We start from the raw sequence: 27,432 nt of genomic DNA on the forward strand, positions 1-27,432 counted from the left end.
GTTTCCTTTTCCATAAAGGCTGTCCCTGATGTTTTTGTCACTGACGTGAAGTTTGAAGTCTTGTTTTTATCCATAAGTATATTTTCCAGTTAACGTTATTTATCCTCAAAGAGGTGTTTATTGTTTTTAAAGTTTGCCCACATAAAAAGGTAACACTAAAATGTTGGCTAATAATATTTTAAAGTGTTGCTTTGAGATTTTGCTAACCTAATTTGTTTTAGGTGTTGGTGTAATTGCTATTTTTAAGCATATGGGTAAATCCTGAGTAACTCAAGTTGTGAAGATTCTTGACCCCTTAGGGTATTTTAAAAACCTGTTCAGTCATTGATTTTGAATTGATGTACTGGGTAAAAGCTGGTATTTCAGGGTAGCTAGTTAAATACCAAGTACTTTGGCTGCTGAATAATTTCTGAGTGATTTTTGTTGAAATTAAAACTAAAAGTTACATTAAAAAAAAGACTAATAAGTTTAAATTAGTCTTCTTAGCAATTACATTATTATTTAGCTTAACCCAATAAGATTTCCATTTGTGTTTACTGTGTAGCTGTAGCACCTCACAGGTAGGTCTGAGTGTGTTCTGTTTCCATGGAACGGGTGCATGGTATCAGGTGGTGGTGATTGACACGTCCTGGATGTGTTTTATATGGCATTTCATGCAAATCATGTTTGATGAGATCGCTGCCTCAAATTCCATTTCTTTCTGATTAGAGCCCTTGCAGATGTGAATCTAGACTTTATTCCAGCCTTTCTTTTGAATCCCTAACTGTTTTTACAACTTGCCTGCAATGCCTTGTAATTATTAGCACTTAAGATCAGGAAGGAATGATGGGCATTTTTCTCTTATCAGATCTACCAGTAGTAGCAGGCGAGTACGGGATGAGAGCCTTCCAGCTGTCAAACATTGTCAGGCTTGCGGGGAGAGAATGCAGTTTAAAATGCAGGTGACATAATACCCAACATCCTCCATTTGCTAGTGGGTTTCTGATTAATTGTGATTACCATATATTATCATACCATCAAATTTAATCATATCAATGAATTCCCATCTGCAGCAGTAACAGGAACAGCTAAACACTGTGGTAACAGCTATTAAGTGTGGTGGTTATGAGATTCAGCGCCCCGTTGACTTGACTCGCCGTCCTGCCAGCGCACGTTGTGTGTGCCGGGTAGAGATCGGCTGGGTGGGAGTCTGCACACGTAACTCCGAGCCTTGGGACTCCTGACTGAAATTACATGAAGTGGGTTTCTTGTACAGTAGGTGAGCCAGTAGGCCACATTATAAAAGCTACCTTCTAGAAGTGTGTGCTAAACTGTCATGTTGAGTCTTTGGCTAAGTAAAACTGTTAGGTTGAAATGAAAACCTTTCATGCATCCTTTCCTAAATAGTAGACTAAAACTCTTGAGTGCAGTTTACCCTAATCTGTAATGTAACAATCCAGCCAGTGCAGGATTGATGATAATACAGATTGTCAAACTCTCAGAACCTCCTGTATGTGCCAAGAAAATCTTTATGGCCTGTTTTTGCTGATGTATCCTGCAAAGCACACCAATTTTTATCTTTAATACTTGCTTTCTCTGGCGTTTCTGAAGACCCTATAGGTCTGTTAAAATGCATTTTTAAGATAAACTTTGAAAGAGGTCCTATTTTATTATAAAGGACTGGAAAGCACTTCTTCCAAAAGATTAGAAACTTAAAAAACTTTTTTACGATTTGGTCCTTTTGATGCACAAGCCTGTGAAAATTCACAAGTACACACGGCTGTGTAACCACTACAATTAAGATGTTGAGAGCAGTCCTGCCTCCCGAAGGGCTTCCTCACGCTGCCCTTCTGTGGTCACTCCTCTCCCCGTCCCAGCCCCTGGCAGCCAGATCGGTTTTTTGTCGCTGAAATCCTGTCCTGGACTGCTGGGGCATGTTTGGTTTGAATCTGGCTTCTTTCCTTTGCCACAGTGCTCTTGAGATTCTTTCATCCAATATGTTGCACCTGTAAGTGGCTCATCTTTTTTTATTGGCAAGTATTATTCTGCCTTATGGATGTACCACAGTCTGTTTATCCATTCACCATGTGGACATTTGGGTTATTTCTAGTCTTTGGCTCTTATGAATAAAGTTGGTATAAACGTGTGCATCGTTTTCTGTATGAATGTAGTTGTCACTAAATAGCTAGGAGTGGGGATTGTGGGTCATGTGGTGGGTGTATTCACAGATGAGAATTTTTAAACAGACTGTGCTCTTAGTTGGTAGAGCTGCTGCTCTGTCCTTTTTTTGAGTGAGGAAATAGTCTTCTTCGAGCACGTACTGTTGAAAATCATTGGGAAAGGAGACAGTGCTTACTGTGTCCTAGAGTTTGCTCGGAGCTTGTGTTCAACAGCCATGTGAAGGGAACATTTTCTCCAGTTTACAGATGGGGAAACTGAGTCTTGGAAAGATTCAGTCGCTCAAGTTCACATAACTGGGTGCAGGAGATGGGGTTGCAGCCATGGCAGTCCGAGTCTCTTAGTCATGGTGTACCTGTCCATTTCTCTCTGAGTATTCAAAAGCACATGAGTAAACTGGCAGATTGGATCCGAACTGTATTTAAGATTGTGCTATGGTGAGCGCTGTGAATTGTCACAGACCTGTACCTCCGAAACAAATAATACATTATATGTTAAAAAAAAAAAAAAAGATAGGAAGGGAAAAATGAAGAGGGGAAATCGGAGGGGGAGATGAACCACGAGAGACTGTGGACTCTGAGAAACAAACTGCTGAGGGTTCTAGAGGAGATGGAGGTGGGGGACGGGTCAGCCCGGTGATGGGTACTAAGGAGGGCACGTTCTGCGTGGAGCACTGGGTGTTACCTGAAAACAATGGATCGTGGATCACATCAAAAACTAATGATGTACTCTATGGTGACTAACATAACATAACAAAATAAATGCAATTCAAATCTAAAAAAAAGTAATGAGTGTCAGTAAGAGCTGGGCAGGCTGGTACTGTGGTTGGGTGGGGTTGTTTGGGGAGGGCAAGGGGGGGGTAAGGTGCAGGGATAAAGGGCTTTTCATCGTATGAAATAAGAAATAAATAGGCTTCAGTATGTTCATCGAGAGCAGGGCTACAGTGTGTGCCACGTGCCCTGGCTTCAGGGCTGGAGCCGGTACCGTTATCGTCATGTGTTTTACGTCCATGTGGGGTGCGCCCCATCCGTGGAAGCCAGCGCTTAGCCCTGGGTGTGTACTTCTTCAAAGTGTTTAGAAAGCATCTCCCAGTACAAAAGTACCTTTTAGGGAATAAATGTAGGTATTAAACAAGGCACAATCTGAAAGAAAAAAGATACATGAAAATACTAAAATAAGAGGATTACTATTGTGATAGAAGAGCATAATTTTAATTATGTCAGGGGTCACTGGTGGTCTTTATTCTCTGCATTTAACCCACGTCTAATCAGAATTAACTGAGAGGCGTTCTTAAGTGTCTGTTGGTCTCTTATATAGTTCTTTGCATTTTAAGTGAGATTAATAAATGAAAACATGCTGTAAAGGAAGGCTGTAATTCATTGAAAGATTCATGAAGTTTCAATGACATTGTTAAGGTATTTAATTAGTCTTATTAAAATATACCAAGTGACCCTGTTAGGGAAGCTGATAAGTCATACAATAGCTGTTAGAGCCTCTTTATTCTCTGCATTATACGATTAACTTTGGGCTAAGCAATTTATGCAGAATTCTCATCTTTTTTTTTGTGGTTGAAGTTGTCAGTTCTTCCTGAGTAGGATTAACACAGATAACATCATGTAATTAACAAGGGATGCGGAACACATGAGAGTGCGGTTTGTATAAGAATTATATGAGAATGATAATTTTTTTACTTTAGACTCTTAAAGGGATATAAAGGAAAGCAAAATAGAGCAATTAGTTGAAAGGATTAAGGTAGCCTTTTCTTTCAAAAGGCAGAAGAATTAGTAGTGAAAGTTCTGTTAAATGATGTATTCACAGTTCACTAACAGTCTTAAAATAATTGTGCATTTGATAGAGGGAATTGGTAATTTATTATCTTTTATACCCGTGAAATGATAGAAGTTCTTAAATGAATGCTCCCATCAGGAGAGCCTCCGAGGTGGGGAATGCCAGCCTGGAGCCATGGCTTATTCAGCATTACCTGAAGACACATCGGTCACAGCCAGAAGCAGTGTGTGACAGCAGAAAGAGAACTTCATAAAGCAAGAGTCTGAAAATGGGGCTTCGTGTCCTGAGTTATGTGTGGACAGTGGAATGTGGGCTAATCCACTTTTAACTCTCTAAACCTGAGTTTCTTCCCTTAAAGGGAAAGTTGTTTGTTGTGCCTGTTTCTTGGCACCGTATTTGTGAAAAGTACGGTGTTGTACTTGACTTGTTCGGGGTCAGGATGTGAATGAGGCTGCACGTGACAGAAAACTCACTTAACAATGACTTAAACCAAGTGTCTTTACTTCTTGAATAAAAACGAGAAAGTTCTGGGTTGGTATAGCAATTCTGTGATGTTACAGGGACCCATATATTTTTCTCCCCAAATTCCAGGCCAGAAGAGGAGGAAGGATGGGGACAAAAGGTGTGTACCACCCGAGGCAGCCCCTAAGGAGCCTCCTGAGGGACCCCCATCCCACGATGCCAGTGAAGTCTTGTTGGTCAGACCCTAGTCACACAGCTACCCTTGTGACAAGTTCAAGGACTTTTAGATGGGCATGCTGCCCTTTTATTACTTAGGAAGGACTGAAAATTTATACTAGGTAAGCAATTAGCAATCGTTTTCACATGGCTAAAGCTTATGGCTGGAATTTATGTAAATAAAGGAAAAAAAAAGTGACCTCTGTGTTCACAGTGAAACAGAAACCAGTGAGGAAAACGGCACCGTGAGCTTCATGATACCTGCTAATTGTCTAATTTCTGTTTCAAAAAGGCAATACTGATGGTAGTCAATAAGAAGCTTTTAGGATCTTAAAGCTTAAAAATTTTAAAGTTCGTGTAAGTATTCACATTCTGAGGTTCTGTTACCTGTTGAGGCCAGTGGACGCAGTGAGGGGCCTGCGTGTCTTCCCCAGATGATTTCTCCCTTGTGTGTGTCGTGATCTGCCACCTCTGGAGAGGTAACTGTGTGTCACTCTGGTTCATTTCATGTATCAGCCATTGACTTTCTTTCTGACTAATATCTTATAATTTTTTTCTAATCTTTTTTCTAATCTTCCTACCCTCTGGCCCTTACGCAGGCATTTGACGTCTTGGAAATGGGCTTCTTTCTGGTCGGATTTGATGCAGGTGTCAGTAAAGCTCTTTCTCCCCCTGCCAGTGTCGTTGGGCCTGGTCGACGCGCCATAATCAGGCCTACCAGGCGCTCACTGCCCTCCGCCTGGCTATCACACCCGCTGGTGTCAGCCTGTGGTTTCAAGGTTACACTGGCAAAACCCTCTTTTTCCATTCTTATTCTGTTGGACAAACTACCAAAGCCAGAAATTTCCTTGTTTACTCAACTTGAGTCAGCGCTTTCTTCTACATTGTAGATAACATCTCTGGTCCTGCCTCCTTTATCAGTTTCTCATAGGTTGATCAGATAAGAACTGCTAATTTCTCTTACCATTCAGGCCAGCCGTGGAATTTCCATGGCTGTCTGACTGTAGACTTGTTTTAGTATTTATTGGTTTTCTTGACTCCACGGCACTAACATACTGTCACACAATTACATATACATATGTGATAATGAAACAGTGAGACAGACGACAGAACATGAAATAACTGTTCCTAACAAGCACAGTGGGTGAATATGTGTGCTGTGGAGATGGGTGACCCGGGAGTGAGTCCAGGCTCTGCCACTTTCTAGCCGTGTACTGGGTGTGGGGTATTGAAATGCTCAGAAGATTCTGTGAGCAGAATCGCTACCTCATAGGGCATTCTAGGATTGAAGGGGTTAGCAGAGGAGTCCCCTGCAGAGTTAGCTAGCAGCAGTATAGGGTGGGCCGTAACCTTGGGTCAGCAGGAGCAGAGCCCAAGATGGGGATTTGGGGGCACAGGATTAGGTAAGGGTGCTGGGGATGCAAGATGGGAAGGGGTTAGAACTCGGCTACTATGCAGTTTCAGGTCAAAGATTCTGGCCCTGGCCTGATCTCAGGGGGTCGGGTGGGAGGGGGCCTCTGGGGCAGCCGGCCATGGACTGTCTCAGGCAGGTCTTGGAGGAGCAGCATCCATTGGCCAGGACAACATTTGCAACAGTTGGGGCCTGCAGCGCCTGCGTGCAAAGGGGACCTGGCGATGGCTCCAGAGTGTCCAGCACAGGAGGATCAGCTGGAGTGCAGTGACTGACCAGCCCTGAGCCTGTAGCGGCTCGGTACTACGAAGTGTTCTTCTCACTCACCTTGCCCTCTGGGCTACTTCCTCTGGGCCCCACAGACCTCTGCATGGTGGGGAAAGGGTGAAGGTCAGTCCTGGGAGTTTGTTTGTAACTGGCCAGGTCTGGAACTGGCCTGCATCACTTCTGCTCACATGCTGTCGCCTGAGGCGTGGTCACGTGCCCAGCCACATTGCCTTGCAGGACTGGCTGGGAAATGTAGCCTGGCGGGTGCTCAGGAAGAAGATGTGGGCACAGACGTGGGGAACATCAGGGGTCTGTGTCCTTGGTGGGGAGGAAGGCGGCTAATTTTTATATAAAGCCAAATAGCCCCATAAATAACAGATTTGTATTTCATGAGCATCCTGCGACATTAACAAGATAATTACATTCACTTTTTCTTATTGACTTCTATGATCTTGGACAAATTGCCATATAGATCTATCCAGATTTGCCTCAGTTCTAGAAATGGCATTTATTTTTATATTATATAATTTTTGGTTTAGTTTTTTATGTTTTACAAATGGCTTTTTATTTTTATATATTTACATTTTATTTATGGATATATTTATCATGCTGTTAGGGTAGTATGGTCAGGTTTGCCATTATGCCGACTTGCTCCCACCATGTTTTATTTTACTCTTCCTTGAGTATTTTCTGGGTGAAAGAGTATAGTTCTAACTTGTTGATCTGTATTTACTTTTAGGATTGACCCGTAAAAATGCCTTGTTATCATGTGTGTGGTGCACGATTATTGCTAAGTACTACCGTTTGGATAAATGAAGTGGTTATTTATTTTTCATTTTACTCTGGTTCTTCTGTGTGGTTTATATGAGTATCCTGCATCTTACAGGTGTATGATTCTTATTTTTTTTTTAAGATTTTATTTATTTATTTGAGAGAAAGAGCATGAGAGGGGGCAGAGGCAGAGGGAGAGAAGCAGGCTCCCCCCGCTGAGCAGGGAGCCTGACACTGGGCTCGATCCCAGGACCCTGGGATCATGACCTGAGCTGAAGGCAGACGCTTAATGACTGAGCCACCCCAGGTGCCCCACGGGTGTATGATTCTTAAATTCAGTCTACAGCCCAGAAGGAAACTGGCCTGGGCTGTGCTCCTTAAAACAGCAGCGTTGGAAGGATAGCCCACAAACCGTCCATCTAATTTTCATTCTTCATTTTCTGTTCTCTAAAAATAGGGGGGTGGTTGCAGGATGGAGGAGTCCATGTTCATCTCATTTTTCCTCTGTTTTACATCACAGTAGAGCAAGTTAAAATGATTTCTATCCTACAGTTAAGTCAGAGAACTGGATTCTGTTGATGTTGGCTTCTCTTTGGTCCTGGTGCGCTGTGTTATGTTCTCAGTCTGCTCGGCCCAAGAGCCTCCGGGGCTCGCTGCCCAGTGCCTCGTCGGTCTATTCCAGCCTCCCTTATGTCCTTCCTAGAGCACTCAGCCGTCTACTGTCTGTGTGCTTTGTGGGCAGCCAGGGTTTAACCCACTGGAGTATTTTAGATTCGAATGTGGGGCTGGGATTTCCTTGCTATTAGAAATAGGCGGTTAATTCGTTAAATATTTGTAAACGTCTGTGTACCAGGCCCTGTGCCAAGCATGAAAATATACTGGTGAATAAAAGAGATCGTGGTCTCACCCCTCACGGACCTGTCAGTCGAAGGGCAGAGAGCAGTGGGAGTGGATGTGCGACAGGGCGTGGGATTGCTGGGGTGTTGGCAGCTCCTCTGTGAAGCCTCCTCCTGTGACTCAGGGGTGAGAATGCAGGAAGGGGGCCTGCGCTGGTCTGTTTTGCACGGTTTAAGGAGACATGGTGCTTGTCAGCAGCTCTGTGTTAGGTTTACAGTATGGAATGCTGTCTACAAAAATGTCACGTACAAGTGACAGTAATGGCAAACACTGTGAACTTCTGTTACTTGCCGGGTACTGTCATAGGTACTTTGAACGTGTTCTTTCATCTTCTCCCATGAGAAACACGTCCCATCAGTATCCCTGCCTTTTATAGATAAGAAAACGGAGACCCAGAGAGGCTCGGTTGCATGCTTAGGGCTGTGCTAGGTGATGGGAGGGCCGGTGCTGCCACCTGCTTGCTCAGCCTCTGCTAGCCAGTGCCTTTCGGAGAGACGACCAGCTGGAAGACAGGTTCTGTCTGAATAGTGACTGATGAAGAAAGGATATTGGGGGGGGGGGCCTTGTTCCATATTGCTAACGTTTGAATGCTTGTGTCTAAATGCAATTAGGCAGCACGTAGATAATTAGTAAAAGGAAAGAAGGTCTGGAAAGAGATGAAAATCACAGTATTAGAATTCTAAAGGGGGCAAGATTTATGATCTCAATATATTTTCAGTTTAATACAAAAATGTCTTTAGAAGTTATGAATATTTAAAATAATCTCCCAGGAATGTACCTAGTTCTCAGCTTGGAATTTTTATTGAAAACTAACCACATTGGTTTCTCTTTGCGTTCATTCTCATAATTCAGTAACTGCTTCCTTTTAGAAACGGATGAAGGGGGCTGAGAATACTTTCCCTGATCTCAACCTGTGGCGAAGTCAAAATCAAAACTTAGCAGACCTGCGTATAATGGAAAGGAAGCCAGTCTGCTTTTCCAGTTACATTTCGCCTTATCTATAATGAGAAAACCTATCTTTTGGAGGACTTGAAATTAACTCTCTAATGGAAGGAGAAAAGGAAGGCTGTGAGGAAGCCTGTTGTCGCAGCCACGTGGCCATTCCTGTCTGGGGCTTCCTCAGCAGGGGAGGGGCATGGGGCAATAAAACGCAGTCGTGGAGTTTATCGCTTCCGACAGATTTCAGAAGAAACCGAGTATTTTCCATTTCTCTGTAAACCCTGCGTGATGTAAGCCCGGCGCGAAAACTAGCAGGAAGTACCGAGCCTTCACATACTAAATCACGAAGAAAGCCATGGTTTTTAGTCAGGACAGAAAAGTCAGGAGCCTCTTTCCGCTTCTCGTAATTATGAGTAGAGTCAGGACGGAAGGTGAGCAGAAACTGCTGGTCCCTGCGTGAAGGAGTGCCAGCTCCAGAGGCAGTTGCCTGGGCCCGACTTGGGCCTCCGGTCCGAGGCGTGGGTGACACGGACGGAGGTGCTGTGCACACTGGGTCCTGTAGGGCACTCACTCATGGGAAAGGAGTGCGGGTGGGGTTTGCCTGGGGCAGGAAACGGCAGTGCTGATCCGGGAGCGGTTCGGTACCGTGGAGAAATGACACTTTGCTCTCCCCTTTGGTGGAGTGGGTGAAACAGTTGGTACGTTTGTAAGAAGTTCCCACAATGAATGCCACCGCTTTCCAGCTCTTGGTACAACACAGGACCTCAGGGCTGAGTGGAAATAACCCAAGGACTCCCCCTCTTTCTCAGAAAGTACGTTTTATTCTGTCTGTCCTCTTCTCTGAACTGTGTCCCTGCGTCTGTGTTTTTTCAGCTCCTTGACTGATGCAGTGCATGAGTTACGAGCCCTGAAGTTTGCTGACTCAAGTTCAGGAGGAAAGCTTGCCAACAAATCAGTAGTGTAATACTTTCAACCCTGGTCATAATTTAGTGTACCATTCCTACTTTTTAGTGAAAAATCTGACCAATAGAGTGAAAGTTAGCAGCAAGCACATTATTCATGCTAGAATGTTCTATGTCGATGGAGGGGAATGAAAGCAGATAGGACACAGGATGCAGACAGCATTGCAAGGCGAGAGAACTGGGAGTCCCTGTCAGCCCAGAGGAGGAGCACCTCGCGTGGTAGGAGCATTAGAGAGGACAGCGCTGCGAGGGCGGAGGGACCAGGAGATGCTCGGAGATGGCCGAGTATCCTGGGCAGTAGGTGAGACACTGCCGAGGGACACTGAGAGGCCAATTGAAGTGAAATCCACACTCTTAGTGATTGCAGCTTTATCCAGCAGCACTCAGTGGTGTGTGGAGAAGTGGGGCATGTGGGTGGGTACGTGGGCCATGGGCCATGTGCCGGGCAGATCTCCCGAAATTGTGAGCCGGCCAGATGGAGCTGGCAAGAGAGGAAAGTAGGGCAGGAGAAAATGGAGCGCCTGTACCGAGGACTTACAGGAGAAGCCCTTCTCTGTAGAGATTTTGCATTTTGGCTGAGACAGCGAGTAGAGTGAAAATTTGCCAAAGAGGGGGATGAGGTATGAAATATGGAAGTTTGTGTATGACGTGATGGTTTCCAGAATTCATAATTCTGTTGACTTGTAGGCTCTTGTTTTCCTAAGTCAAGGGAAAATCTGGTTTTTAAAATCCCCAAATTTAGTAATTTTGATAAGATTTATATCATATGGGTTGAAACTTCCCCTGCTTCATTTTCATGTTAAGAATAAAATGAACCCTTTGGGAGCTTTTAACTTGTTTTTCTTGAGTATTGAAATCTCTGATTTAAAAAAAAAATAGGGGCACCTGGGTGGCTTAGTCGGTCGGGCATCCAACTCTTGCTCTGGGCTCAGGTCTTGATCTCAGGCCCCACACTGGGCTTCACACTGGGTGTGGAGCCTACTTAAAACATGATAATCATAAAATAAATAAATAAAATTTAAAAGAAAATAGAATGACGTCACCGTGGGCAAATTATTTAATGTCCTGAGTTTCCGTTTCCTTGGCTGTGAAATGGGTCTCGTGCTCCTGCTGTGCTTTCGTGTTCATGAGCTCAGGTGGTCGGGGTGCTGCACAGAGCTTGGTGTGGAGTATGTAAGGCACCAGTGACGAATGTGGCCATTGTGCCCAGGGACTCGGGGCCCTAGGGGCCCCAGTGCCCATGGGTCTTTACTCTGAAGTAGGTGCTCATACAGTATCAATACTCGACTGGCTCACGTTGGCTTTACCAAGGTGGTTTATTGAAATCCTGGGCAGATCACTGCAGTCGTTAGTCACCGTGCCATAGGGGCTGTGTCTGGAGCGTTGGCTCACATGTGCAGAGGCTGGGCATCTGTGCGAAGTAGAAGTGTCTCCCGTTGTGGTTTGCTGGTAACTAGACCTTAGCCTTGGTTTACACCCTGCCCTTGGCTCTGGGCTCAGTTCTCTGGCCTCCTGACCTGGCTTCCCCTGGGCTGCAAGACCAGCCAGAGGAAGAAGAGAATTGTCATTGAATCCAGGTAACCCACCCATTTCCAGACCTAGCACTTCACCAGGCCATTTCCTGAGTCCCGTTGCCGCCCCCACACCCTGCATGCAGGCCGACCCACAGGTTCCCTGGAAGGTCGCTCCAGCACTAGTCCAGGTGTTATGACTTGGTCTTTAAACTTGTTACGTGGTTCTCAGAACTTGGACGGACCCAGTGCCCCCAAGAGGTGACTTGGGTCCCACCGTTCTCCAGGGCAGTTCTCCTGGACTCTCCCAGTGGTGACAGCCCTCCCTCTTGCCGGCGGGCCATTTCCACGCCTGATGGGCTTTTCTGGAGCTCTTCATGGGTGCTATTCCGTTTACTGTGCATTGTTCTTACGATGCTACAGGGAGAACAGATTTTTAAGGAGAGAGGGAAGGTAAATGCAGTTTGCAAAAACATTTTCAATGTTGTAAGATGCTGTCACATTTAGAGGCAACAGCTAAGTGTATTAGTAATGAGATGACAGAAAAGGAGTTAGAATTTCAAGTTTATGAGAAAGGAGTTTGATTTTTAAAAGTTGAGAAATACTGGCTGAGTTTCAAAGAAGATGTTTTTAAATGAAAATTATTTTGATGATTTGTATAATTAATGAATTCTTTCTGGAGAAGTGAAAAAAATTGGTGAGGGTTTCTTTAAATGCCTCACCCCCCCCCCCAAAAAAAAACAAAGAAAGAATGCAAATGTGGTGCTTTTAAAGATCTCTATGGATACTTAAAAGGCCAACTAAAAAGTGAAGTAATTTAGTTTGTCTCTAAATAGAGTTCTAGTGGAAGAATGTTAATCTGTCCGAGTTCAAAGTGTCTTATCCAGTGGAATCTGGCTTTGAAACATGTCTTTTGTAGCAGTACGTATATGGCAGGGTTTCTTAAATAGTTCACACTGTCCTGTTACATTGGAGCTTGCTGATGTTTATTATGGTGCACATTCAATGTCTTTTTCTTCTTTAGAAATAAAGCGGCTTCGTAGCTGTAGCTTATAGTTGTGTTCAAAAGGCAGCAAGTTACAGCATGTTCGAGATGATCAGTGCCAAGGACACTGGAAGTAGACATTTAGCCTTTCAGATTAATGGGCAAGAAGGGTCAATAATCACATAGATTTCAGTAAGCTTAAAGATAATGTTCTTGTTCTGCTGTAGTGATATTGGAACATGGAATTCATGTTTCAGGGCTGCATTTTGATGTTTGTTTCATTGATGGTAGGATCACTTTGTAACATCTAGTTATATATGGGGGGGCTACAGGAGGCAGTTACTGGATGTTTTCAGGTTGGAACCACGTATGCATCCATTTCTGGAAATGGCCGACTATTTTCCTGCCTCTCATCTTGTTTTCCCTTTGTTCCATAGGGCCCTCCAGAGTTCCCGCAGCACGCACCTGGGCCTGTACCCAGCAATTTCAGCCAGCCCCCACGACTTCCCCTCCAGGACCAGTGGAGGGCCCCGCCCCCCCCGCAGGAGCGAGACCCTTTCTTCTTAGGAGGTAAAGGACCGTGCAGGCTCACAGAACGAAGTCGTATTGGGTGATGTGCCTGAACACATTCATGTTTTAAACTGAATTGAGCTTCCAGTAGGAGATTTTTGTGACGATTGTCAGATTTTTGTATCAGAGCACTTCCTGTCATTTCAGATGCTAAAATTGGACATTGTTGGTTTCTGCAATGTGAGAATCTCGTACAAAGGAGGCAGTCCTCTCTAGAAAAGGAGTAATGAAGTAATCTAGAAATAAGTTGTAAAATGTAGCATTTATCTTCTACCCACCACTTGTAATTTTTGTTCTCAGTAAGATGGTACGTAAAACTGCTGTTATGTGACAGGCGTGTTGTGTACAAGCCGAAGGTAATGTTGCACCACTGTTCAGTTTCAGGTGAACCAAGGTTCCCGAGTCATCTTTTCCTGGAACAGCGAAGCCCCCCTCCGCCGCCACCGCCCCCCACGCTTCTTAGCAGCACCCACCCAGTGCCCACCCCTAGTCCCTTACCGTTCACTCAGCCTGGACCCGCGTTTAATCAGCAGGGACAGCAGCCTGTGTTCCCCAGAGAGAGGCCCGTCAGGCCAACTCTCCAGCCACCAGGTCCAGTGGGGATCCTTCACTTTAGCCAGCCAGGCTCAGCGGCCACGCGGCCTTTCATCCCTCCTCGGCAGCCCTTCCTGCCTGGCCCGGGACAGCCGTTTCTGCCCACCCACGCACAGCCTAACCTGCAGGTATGCATCTTGGCAAGCTGCATGGAGGAGGGGTGCACCTGGAGCTTTGGATCTTTGTGTTTCATAAAATGAAGTTTCCTGTTGCTGAGTCTTCTAGAATGTGGAGATTGTGTAAAGAATAAGGGTTTAGTCTTAAACGTGCTGCTTATTAAAGGCAACTTTCTTGACAATATTGTTTTTTTCCCTAATAGTAGGAGAAATGGAAAAAAGTGATTGTCATTTTGGGGGAAATGAAAAAATTCAGTATTCAGATTTTTTCAAGGTGGTACTGCTAATAAAGTTAGGACATGTTTGGATAATACTTTCGCTCATCATTGCAAGATTCCTGAAAGGTTCACCAGTGGAAATAAAGTTCTTTGTCAAATTATGTTCCTGCAAAATGTAATAGAAAGATTCTTTGCATGGAGGGGAAAACGGAGTTGCTGTTCCCCTGTTGTTTGAAAGATTTGAGTGCCCTCTGCTGTAGGTTGTGTTCCATGGGGGGCCTGGAGTTTCTGTGAGATCCTTCTTGCCCTGTATGATTCTGCTCAGATTTAAACTTACTGTTAAGATACAGAATGATGATACTTCAGTCAACTATTTAGACACACATAGACTATCGAAATTAAAAAAAAAAAAAAAACGATTATTTCATGTGTTAAAGTAGGATAAAATATTTCTTTTTATTAAAAAATATGAATACATCTCTGTTGCTTAAATATTTGAGTATTTAAAAAGGAAATTAAGAAATCCCATCATGTAGGAACGGTCACCACCAGCATTTGGGTGCTTGTGGTTTCCCAGGTTGTCCTAGCGCATCCTGTCGCCATGCTCTTGTTAACACAGTGGCAGGATCTCCTGTTCATGAATTAGCTCTCACTGCATCATTTAAACACTGCGCAAGTTTACATTTCGTGGCGGCCACTACTCTTTGGACATGTTTACTGCTTTCAGTACTTTGGTATTAGAAACAGTGCTGCGGGCACCATCCTTAACGTTGTGTGTGTTTGCATCCTTAGTTGTTTCCTTAGAACAAACACCTGGAGTTTTGGGGTTGAGAGAACTCAGAGCAAATGCATAATGAATGAGCATAGCTTTGGGCTTTCTGCTACATTTAAGACCATGTTACCTCTGTCCACAGATTCTGAAATGGAATCTCAGCACCACTTCAAGTTTCTAGTGCTGGGGGTTTTAAGGGGATGGCCGAATTGGAAAGTCACTAGTATATACATTTAAAAACCGTTGTTTCTCTTTCTTTTGGCACGGAAGGGGCCTCTGCACCCCCCACTGCCCCCTCCGCACCAACCGCAGCCCCAGCCCCAGCAGCAGCCCCCGCTCCAGCCGCAGCACCAGCCTCCGCTCCAGCCGCCCCCGCAGCACCAGCCGCCCCCGCAGCCGCCTCACCAGCCGCAGCACCAGCACCACCACCACCTCTCCGTCCCGCCCCCGCCGCTTATGCCCATGTCGCAGCCCCAGTTTAGGCCTCACGTCCAGACGGCCCAGCCTCCACCCAGCAGCGGCCGGATGCAGTGCCCCCAGCGCCAGGGGCTGAGGCATGTGAGTGTCTTCCCGGGGGCAGAACCTGGGAGCTGGAATATTTTCCAGTTCTGATTTATTTACTGAACGCGTGCAGTACGTTTCTCTAAAGTGAGTGTATGTTTAACAGACTGCCTAGGAAACGGGATTTTTTTGACTATAGAAATTAATGATGTCCCGTTTGTGCCTGAAAGACTGCATTGATATTCTGTACTTCCTCATCTTTGTGTACGGAGATATTTTCATAGTGATAGATAGTATTATTCGTAGACACATAATTTTAGCAAATACTTGTGGGTGGTGGGCTCTCTGCCTTTGCCAGTAGCCTACTTTTGATGGTGAGATCGTCTCTATCTCCTTGGGCTCTGAATAAATAAGTAAATGAATTCAGGAAGAATTGTCTGACTAGCCTCTGTTGCTAGGCACCATTCCAGTTCCTGGGAATGCACCAGTGAACCAAAGAGACCAGTTTCCTGCCTTCATGACGCCTGTATTTAACGGTGGGAGATTAACAGTGTATTCAGTTGTGCGGGTACAGGCTCAGGTACCATCAGCTAGGGTGTGACTCATCTTGCATTGAAGGAAACTAGGAAACGGGCATTGCTCCACAAACACAAGACAGCAGCCATTGCTATCGCCGTGTTCTCCATTAAATAACTCCGTAAAGAGGCGAATGGTTAGAGTGTTGGGCCAAGGGGAGGTAGTTGGGTTTTCCTTTTAGTATTGTCCCTTTGACCTGCAGCTTCAAGCATGCCACTTAGGCTACTTTTTAATTTCAATTTTTCTCATACCGGCTTCTTTCTTTCTTAAAGTAGTATTGAGACTAACTAACATGGTATAAGAAACGAGAAAGGACTTGCAGAGAGGTGCATCGGAGCTGAGGCTTCACTGCGTCACAGCAGTGGCGGTTGTGTCCCCGGCCTCGTGCCCTGAACGCTGACCTGGCGCTCTCCGAGCTCGTCCTCTCCCGGCCATCTCCCTACCTGTACGCTCCTCTGGCTCTGGGCTCTCTGCTAAGAATCCGGGGAAGGAGCATGACTAAGAGTTTCCTCTCGGGTAAAACTTTGGAGCGCGTTTCTTGTGCAGGGTGCAGTTTTCTCAGGATACTGACTCACTGCTTGATTCTTTTCTTGTTCCACCTTAAATTTAGGGGCCCGGTAAAAGTGATGCCAGCAATCCTTTGTTAAAAATGTCAGTCCCCATCCTCAGTCACCAACTGCAGTCCCTGGTGTAGTTTCTGTTCAGGAGGAGCCTGTCTGTAGACAAGTGGGATAACCTTGACCAGTCGTGACGCTCAGCAGTAGTGTGTGTGCTGCCCCGTAGAGCAGGAACGTTACACGCGGAAGAGAGGGTTCACCGGGGAAGTTGTCTGCACCCCAGAAGGAGAAGTCACTTACTAATTAAAGTGATTTTTACAGTATTTTTATCTAATCACGTGCCTTTTTATGTTCTTTCTCCAAGTATCCAGTTGTAATTCACATTTCTTCCTTCTTGTGGTAGAATACAACTTCTCAGAATGTAACCAAACGGCCAATGCAGCAAATGCAGCCAACTGCTCCGAGAAACAGTAATCTGCGCGAGTTGCCCATAGCGCCGTCGCACGTGATGGAAATGAGTAGCAGCCGCTGCTCTTCCACACCTGCAGCTCCCGGGAAGCCGATCGCCAGCACGTCCCCACCCACGAGGCCGGGGGGTGGGCCCAGGAGCGCACAGGGCAAGACTGAAGCCAGAGTCAAGCCAGTCAGCCCTGTGGTTCAGCCCAAAGAGGAGGCAAAAACAGAACCAGAGGTAAGACCATTTTCAATAAAAAAATACTTGAAGCCTTATAATCAACTTGTACCTCTTAGTGTACTCTCGTCCAGTGAGTTTTTCGTGAAACCTTCACTTTGTCCAACCACATCCTTCTTTGAACCTAACAACCTTGTCCATGTGGGACACACTTTCATCCTCACGGGTTTATGATGTTAGGCAGTGTTTCTGTGTTTGTGTAGTTGTAGTTGATGCTGTAGAACATGTTATCTCCTGGGGTGGGGGGGGTAGCGAATTATTGAATCTGTTTACCTGATGCTTCCGTGCGATGGGGATTCAGTCCCAGGCTGCTCCCTAGAAATACACATGCAGCAGTTGAGCAGTATCTGTGAGACGTAGGTTCTAACCAAGCATAGGAGTCTACTGTCCATAGGTTAGTAACATGCCCAGGGAAGGGTCCACCATTGCTAGCAGTGGCCTTTGTGTCTAAGATGTGGGAAGAGATCAGCATGTGGAAGTTACACCAGTATTTTTAAAAACGATGTAGAATGTATATAGTAAGTTAGTATCATTTATTAACATAATATAAATATCGGCGTGAAGAATTTCCTGAGGTAATATAGGTGTGAAAGAATAAGTCACGTTTTCTTAATCAGTTATCTTTCCATTGAAATTTGGGGGTGGGGTCAGATTTTCCTAATAAAAAATTTTTTATAAGATTTATTATTTTTTAGAGAGAGAGCATGTGGAGGGGAGGGGCAGAGGGAGAGGGAGAGGGAATCCCAAGCCGACTCCTCGCTGAGTGCGGAACCTCACTCGGGGCTTGATCTTACGACCCTGATGATATCACGACCTGAGCCAGAATCAAGAGTTGGATGTTTAGGGGTGCCTGGGTGGCCTCAGATGGTTAAGCGTCTGCCTTCGGCTCAGGTCATGATCACAGGGTCCTGGGGCCAGGCCCCACATCGGGCTCCCGGCTCAGTGGGAAGCCTGCTTCTCCCTCTCCCTCTCCCCCTCCCCCTGCTCAAGCATGCTCTCTCTCTCTTTCTCTCTGTATCTCTGTGTCTCAAATGAATAAATAAAATCTTAAAAAAAAAAAAAAGGTCAGATGTGTAACCAACTGCACCACTCACATGCCCAGGTTTTCCCAATAAATTCTTGCAGCAGTGGTAATGTAATGTTACCACATGAGGAAGTAAACACAAAGTCAAAATACAGTGTTAACATTTACTAAGATCATATTAGAAGAAGGGGTGAGTTTTTTTATTTTAAGATCAATATATGAAAAAATTAGGTAGATTTATAAAGTGGGTCAGGGTAGTTTATAAAAAGAAAGTTTTGCTAAAAATTTTATCTTGCTTATAGTCCTAATAGCTAGCTCCTTGTATATGTAACCTGATTTGGCTCAGAAAAATTAAGTCTCGTGACACTTTATTTTTCTAGTAACAGTGGCTGAATAAAATGAGTGAAATGAGCTTTAGGCAAACCACTGGCCACTTTGGGCTGTCCTTGTCACAGCAGTTGATTGGAGCAGGCTTCTGGGGAAGTTTTCTCTAGAACCCAGCAGGTGCTTTGTATGTGAAGCAAGACTTGCAGGGAGCCGTAGCGTAAGTTGGATGTCTTTTTAAAAGATTTTATTTATTTATTTCACAGAGATAGCAAGAGCCAGGAACACAAGCAGGGGGAGGGGGAGAGGGAGAAGCAGGCTTCCCGCCGAGCAGGGAGCCCGATGTGGGTCTCGATCCCAGGACCCTGGGACCATGACCTGAGCCGAAGGCCGATGCTTAACGACTGAGCCGCCCAGGCGCCCCTGAGTTGGCTGTCTTAATGTGTTCACTTGTCATTCTGTGGACGCGTGCAGTGGGACCAAGAGTGAGACTGTTCTACTTTTTAAGAAGTCTTGTCTTCGTTTGGCTTGGGTAAACGTGGTTTATTCTCTTACGTTCGCCCAGTTGGTAACGGTGTAATAAAGGACAGATCTTTGTACAAGTATTTCCTCCTGTGTACCTGAACATACATTAATTCTTCCTTGTTTGGGGAGAATCCTTGGAGAATGTGGATTATTCCCGTGTTGAAACAGCGGGCGCTCTGGACCTGCCGCTTCCCCCGGCGGTCTGCCTCTCCCTGAAGGCCGCGGCCCCGCTTTGAGCTGTGTCCTCATCCCCGTTTGTCTGTCTTCCCCTAACGTCGTGTCTTGCTCGGGGTGTCTCCCTGAGCCCTTACCTGCCTTCAGATTTGCTGTTTCAGCTCTGTCTTAGACTTTGCAAGCAGATAACCAAGGTGGTTGGAATGGATTCTGAAATGCCCGGCAAGTCCTCATGAGGCCCGACTCTGTCCTGTAGGTCATTGCGTGGGTTCTAGGAGCACCCACGGACTCCTCAGCTGCCTTTTGGTCTTAATTCCTAATTCTTAAGGTTAATTTGTTATTGGCTAAATTGTAGCGAGATTAAATCCTATTATGTTCTTTTGTAAAGGATCTCCAGTTTAGGGTATCTACGATTTTTAAAAAGAAAATTATTGTAATTCTTAACAAATGCTTAACTTTTAGTAAACTTTCCTCATGGGATGCTTTTTATCAAAGTTACTGAACTTTCTCAAAAATTTTTTGGGTAGACTTTCAGAGTGGTTTGGGGCTGGCATATTAAAAGCACTCCTTACGTACCATTAATATTCCAATACTGCAATTGGCAGCATTTTGATTCTGTGGAGAGTGCATGAGTTCAAGGTCAGAGAGATTGACTTGTGCTGTTCATTATAACCAATTATTCTGTGACAAATGAGTTTGAGATCAGGCTGAAAATTCTGTACGAAAAATCAATAGTTCTAATCAGGCCCTTTCAGGTCATTTACACCCACCTTTTGTTGGTTCGTCAGAGAAGAGCCAGATAAAACCTCTGTGACAGCATGGTCTCCCTACCGTTGCCTTTCCATTCGAAACATATTTTGATATCTTAAATGAACAGTTTAATTGGTTTCAAACTTGTAAATGAGTGGAAATTTACATTATTTCAATAGTTTTTAATATTCTGATAAGATTTTCCAAATTAGCTTGAGCTGTGTGTAATTTTTTCCCCTCCCCAGAGGAAGGGGTTATACGTAAAGTCTACAGGCAGATTTTGAATGGCTTCTTTTCGATCCTGAATGGATCGTTTTTGGAAGGTGCATTTTCTTAGTCTGTTGCGCTAACCCGGGTCGGCCCCCCCCTCGCCTCGTCCTCCGCACTGAAGCAGGCCTGTGTTCTCTTGCAGTTTCCAGACGAAGACGAAGAAACGAGGCTGTATCGCTTGAAGATTGAAGAGCAGAAGCGCCTTCGGGAAGAGATCCTCAAGCAGAAGGAGCTGCGCCGGCAGCAGCAGGCGGGAGCGCGGAAGAAGGAGCTGCTCGAGAGGCTGGCCCAGCAGCAGCTCCACCTGCCCCCGGCCTCGGCGGAGCCGGAGCAGCCGGCGGCCTCCCCGTCGCCCACCAATGGGAACCCACTGTTACCCTTCCCAGGTGCACAGGTCAGACAAAACGTGAAAAACAGACTTCTCGTGAAAAACCAAGATGTCACTCTTTCCAATGTTCAGCCCAAAACGTCAAATTTTGTGCCATCTGGTGCTAACATGCAGTATCAAGGACAACTGATGAAACCGTTGAAACCTTTGAGACAGGCCAGAACCGTACCTCAGAGTCCAGCTCAGCACAAAGTCCTGCAGGTAAAACCTGCGGACGGGGAGGGGCCGCCACCCCCCTCACAGACCGCTCGAGTGGCGTCCCTCCAGGGCCGGCCCCCGGACGCCAAGCCGGGCGCGAAAAGGACTGTCATGCACCGGGCAAACAGCGGTGGCGGAGATGGGCCGCACGTCAGCTCCAAGGTCAGGGTGATTAAGTTGTCAGGCGGGGTAAGTTGACGAGGTAACTGGTGCCTCTTGGAATCTGTGCTTCACTCAGAATGTCCTAATTCCCAGAGAAGGGTTTTGGAGAAAGGGAAGTCGGAACCGCCTCTGTTACAGTCAGGTGGTCTAGCCTGTCCGTCCTTGCAGTCGGTGATGAGAGTTGTCATTTAGATTCTCTTTCCGACTGAGACCCATGTTGTCTATCTTGAGTCTTCATGGAAGACCAATGTGACAGTCCCCAAACTAGGTGTTTCTCAGTTTTAGCTTATTTTTGTAGGTAATTTGTGATAGAACCATCAAGTTTGTTTTAAAAATAAAATTTCCTTTACCACAAAACAATCTTTTATGTGTAGCTCTAGATTCAGTGAGCGCCTGTGGGTGGGGGGCAAGTGTGTATATTGTGTGGCTCCTTTTAAGCAGCATTGTTTTGGAGGCTGTTTCCTGTCTTCTCTTTTCAAGCTAATCTCCCCTGTTGTAAAAAAACAAAAGGAGCAACAGAATTCTAAAGTGAAATAACGAATGATCTTACCACATGCTTTCAGAAGTGGGGCGCGCTTCATTGCTTTCTTTCCTTTCGGACGGTGCTGCCCCTTCTAAATCATTTTTAGCGAGGCACAGTCATTGCGGTTTGGATGAGTTCTGTACTCAAAATATTAACACAGTTGCCGCAGACAGATGCCCCCCCTGTGGAAGATTCTCTGTCAGGGAACACTCCGTTAGCACCCGTACCTCCTTACCGAGCCACATGCTCTTGACCTGCTCACAGAAGGTGACTCGCCTCTCCTGTGTCGATGGCCCTGCACTGTGCGTCAGGATGGGCGGTGCTCCTCTTCATGTGCCGTCTGTACTGTGCGTTGAGGAAGGAGGGAAGAACTGCAGACGCAGGCTGTTAGCAGGCCAGTGAAACCCAAGAGTGCGGGCGGCCATGGCTCTCCGTGCATCTGGGAGGGGTGTGGAGGGGTGTGTGGCTGTGCTGGCTCAGGAACAGCTCGTTGCTGGTTGTTTAAGGAGTTGAGTTCCATTTTATTTCTAGGTCTGTAGACTAGAAGTGTGACTTTCTCACGTGCGATAAGAAAAACTTTGATAGAATAATAAGAATTGGAAATTCCATCTTCAGCAGAGGCTGTGCTGTTTCTTCAAATCTGTTTTTTCTCACCTCCATTCATTGTGATTCAGAGTGTGGACAAGCAGATGGCCTCTATCACATTAGCTTGTTTTATCATTGTATGAATTTGTTTTCTTCAGGCGAGAGCCCAAGCATTAAGCAGTTTCATGGTATCTGTGATCTTCTGTTTTGACCTTGTTTCAGGCTGACTTTGTCAAAGTCTCGTTTAGGCGGACTTTGTCAATGTCTCATTTTTTTACTTGAGTTAAAAACTTGCAAGGAGGGGTCATGGGGCCATGGGGCCACGGTTGGGAGCAGACTTTTTCCCGTGGCATTCATGGTTGGTGTTGTGTGTGGTGTGGCTGGTGTAAAGTAAGGGCCTCTCATGGGCTGGGAGGTGCAGTTCACTGCTCTGCTCTCAGAGAGCAGCTTTCAAACTAATAAACACCTCTCCTTTAAAATAATTTAGCTCCTTAAATTTTCGTTGTTTTTTTCTCCACTGGGGAAAAAATGTATTTTTTTATAAGACTATTCCAGAGTCATGCTGTATAATTTTACAATACGCAGAGAAACCACAGAGGAATGCTATGTGAAAACAGCTGCTTGCCAAAATTGGGAACAACTTTTTAGCTCTTTTTAGTTCTTTTTTTTTTTTTTTTTAATTTTATTTATTTATTTGACAGAGGGAGACACAGCGAGAGGGAGCACAAGCAGGGGGAGTGGGAGAGGGAGAAGCAGGCTTCCCGCTGAGCAGGGAGCCCGAAGTGTGGTGCTCGATCCCAGGACTGTGGGATCATGACCTGAGCCGCAGGCAGACGCTTAACGAATGAGCCACCCAGGCGCACCTCTCTTTTTTATTCTTAAGTTTTAAGTTATCTAACCAACATGTTCTGTATCTTGGGATTTTTTTCCAACAAGTCCTGCAGTAGCATGTTGGCAACTTTCAGCTTATCACAGGATCACCCTTGTGTGTCTCTCTCTGAACCAGAAAAAATCTTATTTCCCTAGAGGCCTTGGGTTTTTTTGTGTGGGTAGGAACTGTTCTTAAGAGGACATATTCATAATGGTGCAGGTAATGCAAAGAGGAAACTGTTTTGTTAGGCGCTGGGTGAGCTCACATTTCTCCTGACTGTTGTTGCTGGCCCTCCTGGCCCTCTCTCTTCCTCTGTGGGCTGTGGCGTTAATGCCTGGGGCTCAGCCAGCACCCCGGTAAGACTCTGACAGGCTTAGCACATCACACCCGTGCAGAATAGTATTTATGCATTTCGGGTTTATAATTACTTATGGAATAAAAGCATCTCGTTGTCTGTTCATGTTCTTGTATTTTGTTGTGAGCCCTGGACTCTTGTATACATCCTGTTAGTACAAAGGCACAGTATATTGTATTGATGAGTTTTCCTAGTGAGAGTTACTCTGGAGAGAGTCAGTGTGTTTCCTTTACTTTTTTCTAGTCTAAACTGGCATCAAATATATGCAATTAAATTATTCTTTCCAGGGACGCCAGGGTGGCTCAGTCAGTTAAGCTTCTGCCTTTGGCTCAGGTCATGGTCTCAGGGTCCTGGGATCGAGCCCTCTGCATTGGGCTCCCTACTCAACAGAGAGCCTGCTTCTCCTTCTCCCTCTTCCTGCCTGTCTGCATGCTTGTGATCTCTCTCTCTCGCTCTCTGTCAAATAAATAAAATCTTTAAAAAATATAAAAATTATTTTTTCCATTCATTAGCCTCATCTGGTTCTAACTGTTTGGTCTCCAGAGAGGACACGGGACTATGGCAGTGCATAGCGTCATGCTAGAAAGTGGCCTGGTGGAGAATCAAAGTTCAGATTGGTGTCCCTTGGACGGTTAGGGAAGCAGAAATGTCTTGGGACTCTTATTCTGACACAGAGTGGAAATACCTTGGGGCGCCTGGGTGGCTCATTGTCTGCCTTCGACTCAGGTCAGGATCCCCCAGGGTCCTGGGGTCAAGCCCCATATGGGGCTCCCTGCTCCACGGGAAGCCTGCTTCTCCCTCTCCCACTCCCCCTGCTTGTGTTCCTGCTCTCGCCGTGTCTCTCTCTGTCAGATAAATAAATAAATAAAATCTTAAAAAAAAAAAAAAAACAAATTGGAAATACCTTAAAACTTAATTTGGATTCTCTAGCTGTACTTTTACCTTGTGAATCGATACAGAGTTCTCTCTTGTTACTTCCATATTTCATTATTTATAATCAAATAATTTATCTTTGGGTTTTATTAAATTGGGTTTTTTCATAGGTGAAAGAGCCGAGTCTTAGGACAGTAGTTGTTTTTTAAATCTTCCTTTTTATTATTTTATTTTTAAAGTGATTTTAATTCACCCTAATCATCATAAGAGAATTTCTCGTCCTTTTATATCATTTCTTTGTTATGGCTAATGCATCACAGGCATAGAAAGCATTTTCAAAAAAGAATTTAATAAAAATTCTTCATTGGTATTGGTTCTCACAGTCATGGTGACCAGCGGCACGGACGGTAAAGCTTGAAGAGTGGTTCTTCACTTTCATGGGGGGCTCTCTGTTGGCATCTTCTTGGTCCTTGATCGCTGTGAAATTCCCTTTCACGAAAGGTAGCGGTTGAAGCCCTCCCTTGCCAGGACAGACCGCTTCCGTCTGTCCATCCGTCCGTGGTGGGGTGACGTGGTGGAAACAGTGTGGCTCTGCGTGAGGAGGACCCGCATTTGCATGGGTGTGTGTCAGTTTGTTTCTCAGCCCCAGTCTCCAGGCTGTGGACCGGGTTATAAAGTGGTTGTGGGAATGAGTAAATGAGCCTTCTAGCATGTGGAAGTCATTCCATGAATGTCTGCTTTCTTTTTGGGATGCTCCTAAGGCCCTCTCCAGGAATGCAGTCTGTGATTTCACGCCTTATAATAGTAGTGCTGACCATACATCAGTGCTTAGCATGTACTCAGAGTACCTTTATGAGGGAGATACTTGGATTCCCATGGCACCGGTGAGTAGATTCAGTCTCAGAGAGGTTGTGTTGGGCCACCTCCAGGGCCACCCAGCTACTGGTTGGTAGAGCTAAGGTTCTTAGTATTTGTACTTACAACGGTTGTTCTTGCTGCTGCCTTGTTCCAAAGTGTTCCTTAATTCTTGATCAGGGATAATATTCTGTTTTCAGTGAGTATGTAGCAGAATTGATTCAGGAAAGTTTTAGCGGGGGCTTCTCGAATGAGGGTGATGGTTAGGTTTCATTTTTCTTGCCAACCCCAAGTGGTAGTGACTGACTGGAGAGTCTTGAGAAGGATTCCGAAGTAGGAGAAAAGTGTCATGATGGGTGCATAGCAGGAGTTGTGTGATACAGGACTGGAGAGTGGCCGGGTTTCCATCCTTCCTGTTCTAGCACTTTGACATGTGTGTAAGCACAAGGCCCGTGGCCCGGTGGAGTGAGGGACGGGGTATCCTGGCTCTGTGCAGCTGTAACTTGCCATGTGCCCTAAATGAACCTTTGAACATTTCTGTGTAAGTCAAATTAGGTCACATTTTATATATAAAACACTGGGGTGAAAACTAGGGGAATTTGCTATTTAAAGAGACCTGTGTTGAGAGGCTCACCAGTACATATGTGGATTTTAGTTTCCCCACTCCTGTTTTGTGGCCTGGCTTTGCTAGGTGGGACTACAAAAGGAGTAAGTGTGTGCAGAGTGTGGTTTATGGAGAGTGTTGGATATTGTTGAGGATTTCCAGAATTTCATATGCCTCCCTGAGGGTTACTTACATGTAAGTGATCTACCTAAAGAGCTGTATGTGATGGAATGGTTCTTTTTTTTATTACTTCAAATATGGAAAAATTCATTTGCTCATTTCTCAGAAAGCTACTTAATTTAAGTATTTAATTTACAGAAACCAAAAGAGCAATCTTTTTAAGTCATAATTTTGTTCATAACCAATACATAATCCTGGAAAACTATTCAGGTAATATCAGAGCAAATACAGAAATGTAAAGTGTTTAACTCAGTGTAAACTTAACTGTCGTTATCCAGCCCTCCTTTTTGATCACACACCAGAAAGAGAGAATTAGAACAAGCTATGTGCCACAGGTACTTCCTTATTAAGGACTTTCATCAGGGTTGCGGCTCTGTGTCCAGGTTAGGACGCGTTGGGTCATGGTTTCAGGTAACCTTGGTCCGTGGCCCCAGTGGGCCCCAGTCCCCTCAGGAAAATGTGGCGTGCTCCCCCAGGTCGGCTGGGAGCATTCAAGGCAGCGGGTGCGAGGAGCTGCCGGGCACCCGGGCTTGTGGGAGCTGCTCGCTCATGGAGGCCGACCCACTACCCTCTCCTTGCAGCCCCAGGGAGGAGCAGTGGCTGAGTCAGAGTGGCAGTTTCTAGTGCTCTGTAAGAAAATGAAAGCAAACTCTGAATTCAGCGGCTTTATTCTAATTGAGGTAATAAAAATTTTAAGAATTTGGCAGCACATTAAGTAAACAGTCCTTTGTTCTGCTGGCCACACAGAGAAATGGGAGAAGCGTGAATGCCTCAGCAGGAAAGCCAGCTGTCCAATTGTGATATTCTTTTTATTTTTAAAAATAAAAGTCTCAAGAGAGGTTGTGTTGGGAGCCCAGGGCCACCCAGCTACTGGTTGGTAGAGCATTTTATTTTTAAAAGGCTGTCAAATGCCGCTTGCAAAAGGTCCCAATTTATTTGTGTATATGAGCTTGCTTTTGGCGGTCGGACTGTATTTGTCGGTTCCTTCCCTCCCTCCCCCGCTCAGAAGTTATTCTCAGATTTTCTTTAGGGAGGTGGTAGAAGAGGTAACATGTACATGCCTGATTTTTCTGTGTTTGGTGGAGGGCGTTTTATTTTGATGTAATTACAATTTAAGAGAAGTTGCAAAAATGGTATCAGGACCCTCCTGCGCCCACCAGTTTACGTTTTGCCCCATTGCGTTGCCGCTGTTTCTCTTTGCCCTCCCCACGCTCACACACCTGTCTCACTGTTGGGGAGTAGACTGGGGCCACGCCATGTCCCTCCTCAGCCGTGAGCTGCCCTCTTGCACAACCATAGGCCCACGTCATCACAACTCAGGAGGCGCCGCATTGACACGGCGCGGCTCTCCCAGCCCGGCGCGGCTCTCCCAGCCCGGCGCGGCTCTCCCAGCCCGGCGCGGCTCTCCTAACCCGGCGCCGCAGCCCTAGCCCAGCGCCGGGGCATGTGTTGTGTTATAGTCCCCAGGACTCTGGGACACCTCGGCCTTTGTGTGTTTTGCCCTTGACTTTTTTAAAGAGGGGAGGCTCCTGATCTTGTCAAATGTCCTTTAATTTGGGTTTGTCTTACTTTTCCTCGTGCTGTTTTAGGTTATGTGCTTTCGGCAGGAACCCCACAGAAGGACATTGTGTCCTCGGTGGGTCCTGTCCTGAGGCCCCTGACACATCTGTCCAGTGTTGGCAACTCGGATCACTTGAGCCAGGTCGTGTTTGCCAAATCTCTCTCCCTAGGGTTACGGTCTCACTCTTCGTAATTAATAAGTAATTTATGGAAATATACTTCGAGACTATGGAAATGTCTCATTTCTTGT

The 27,432-nt window shown here is 45.5% G+C and overlaps 1 protein-coding gene across 10 annotated transcripts in view; it reads left to right on the top strand.

Annotated features, from left to right (window-relative positions):
- The window catches only part of RBM33 (RNA binding motif protein 33), a 124,861-nt gene that overhangs the window by 69,929 nt on the left and 27,500 nt on the right, over positions 1-27,432 (top strand). For 5 of the 10 annotated variants that reach the window (XM_028094666.2, XM_028094667.2, XM_088018591.1 and 2 more), the window contains 5 exons: positions 12,804-12,936; positions 13,315-13,658; positions 14,907-15,194; positions 16,674-16,961; positions 20,171-20,803. In XM_028094666.2, the coding sequence (XP_027950467.1) occupies positions 12,804-12,936; positions 13,315-13,658; positions 14,907-15,194; positions 16,674-16,961; positions 20,171-20,803 (1,686 nt within the window). The remainder of the gene's footprint in view (positions 1-12,803; positions 12,937-13,314; positions 13,659-14,906; positions 15,195-16,673; positions 16,962-20,170; positions 20,804-27,432) is intronic. The other 5 variants (XM_088018588.1, XM_088018589.1, XM_088018592.1 and 2 more) reach the window with 2 other exon arrangements.

The sequence above is a fragment of the Eumetopias jubatus genome, unplaced genomic scaffold, assembly GCF_037043125.1.
Source record: "Eumetopias jubatus isolate StellerSeaLion01/CBP00866 unplaced genomic scaffold, mEumJub1_p1.0 scaffold_14, whole genome shotgun sequence".
Taxonomy (NCBI): Eukaryota; Metazoa; Chordata; class Mammalia; order Carnivora; family Otariidae; genus Eumetopias; species Eumetopias jubatus.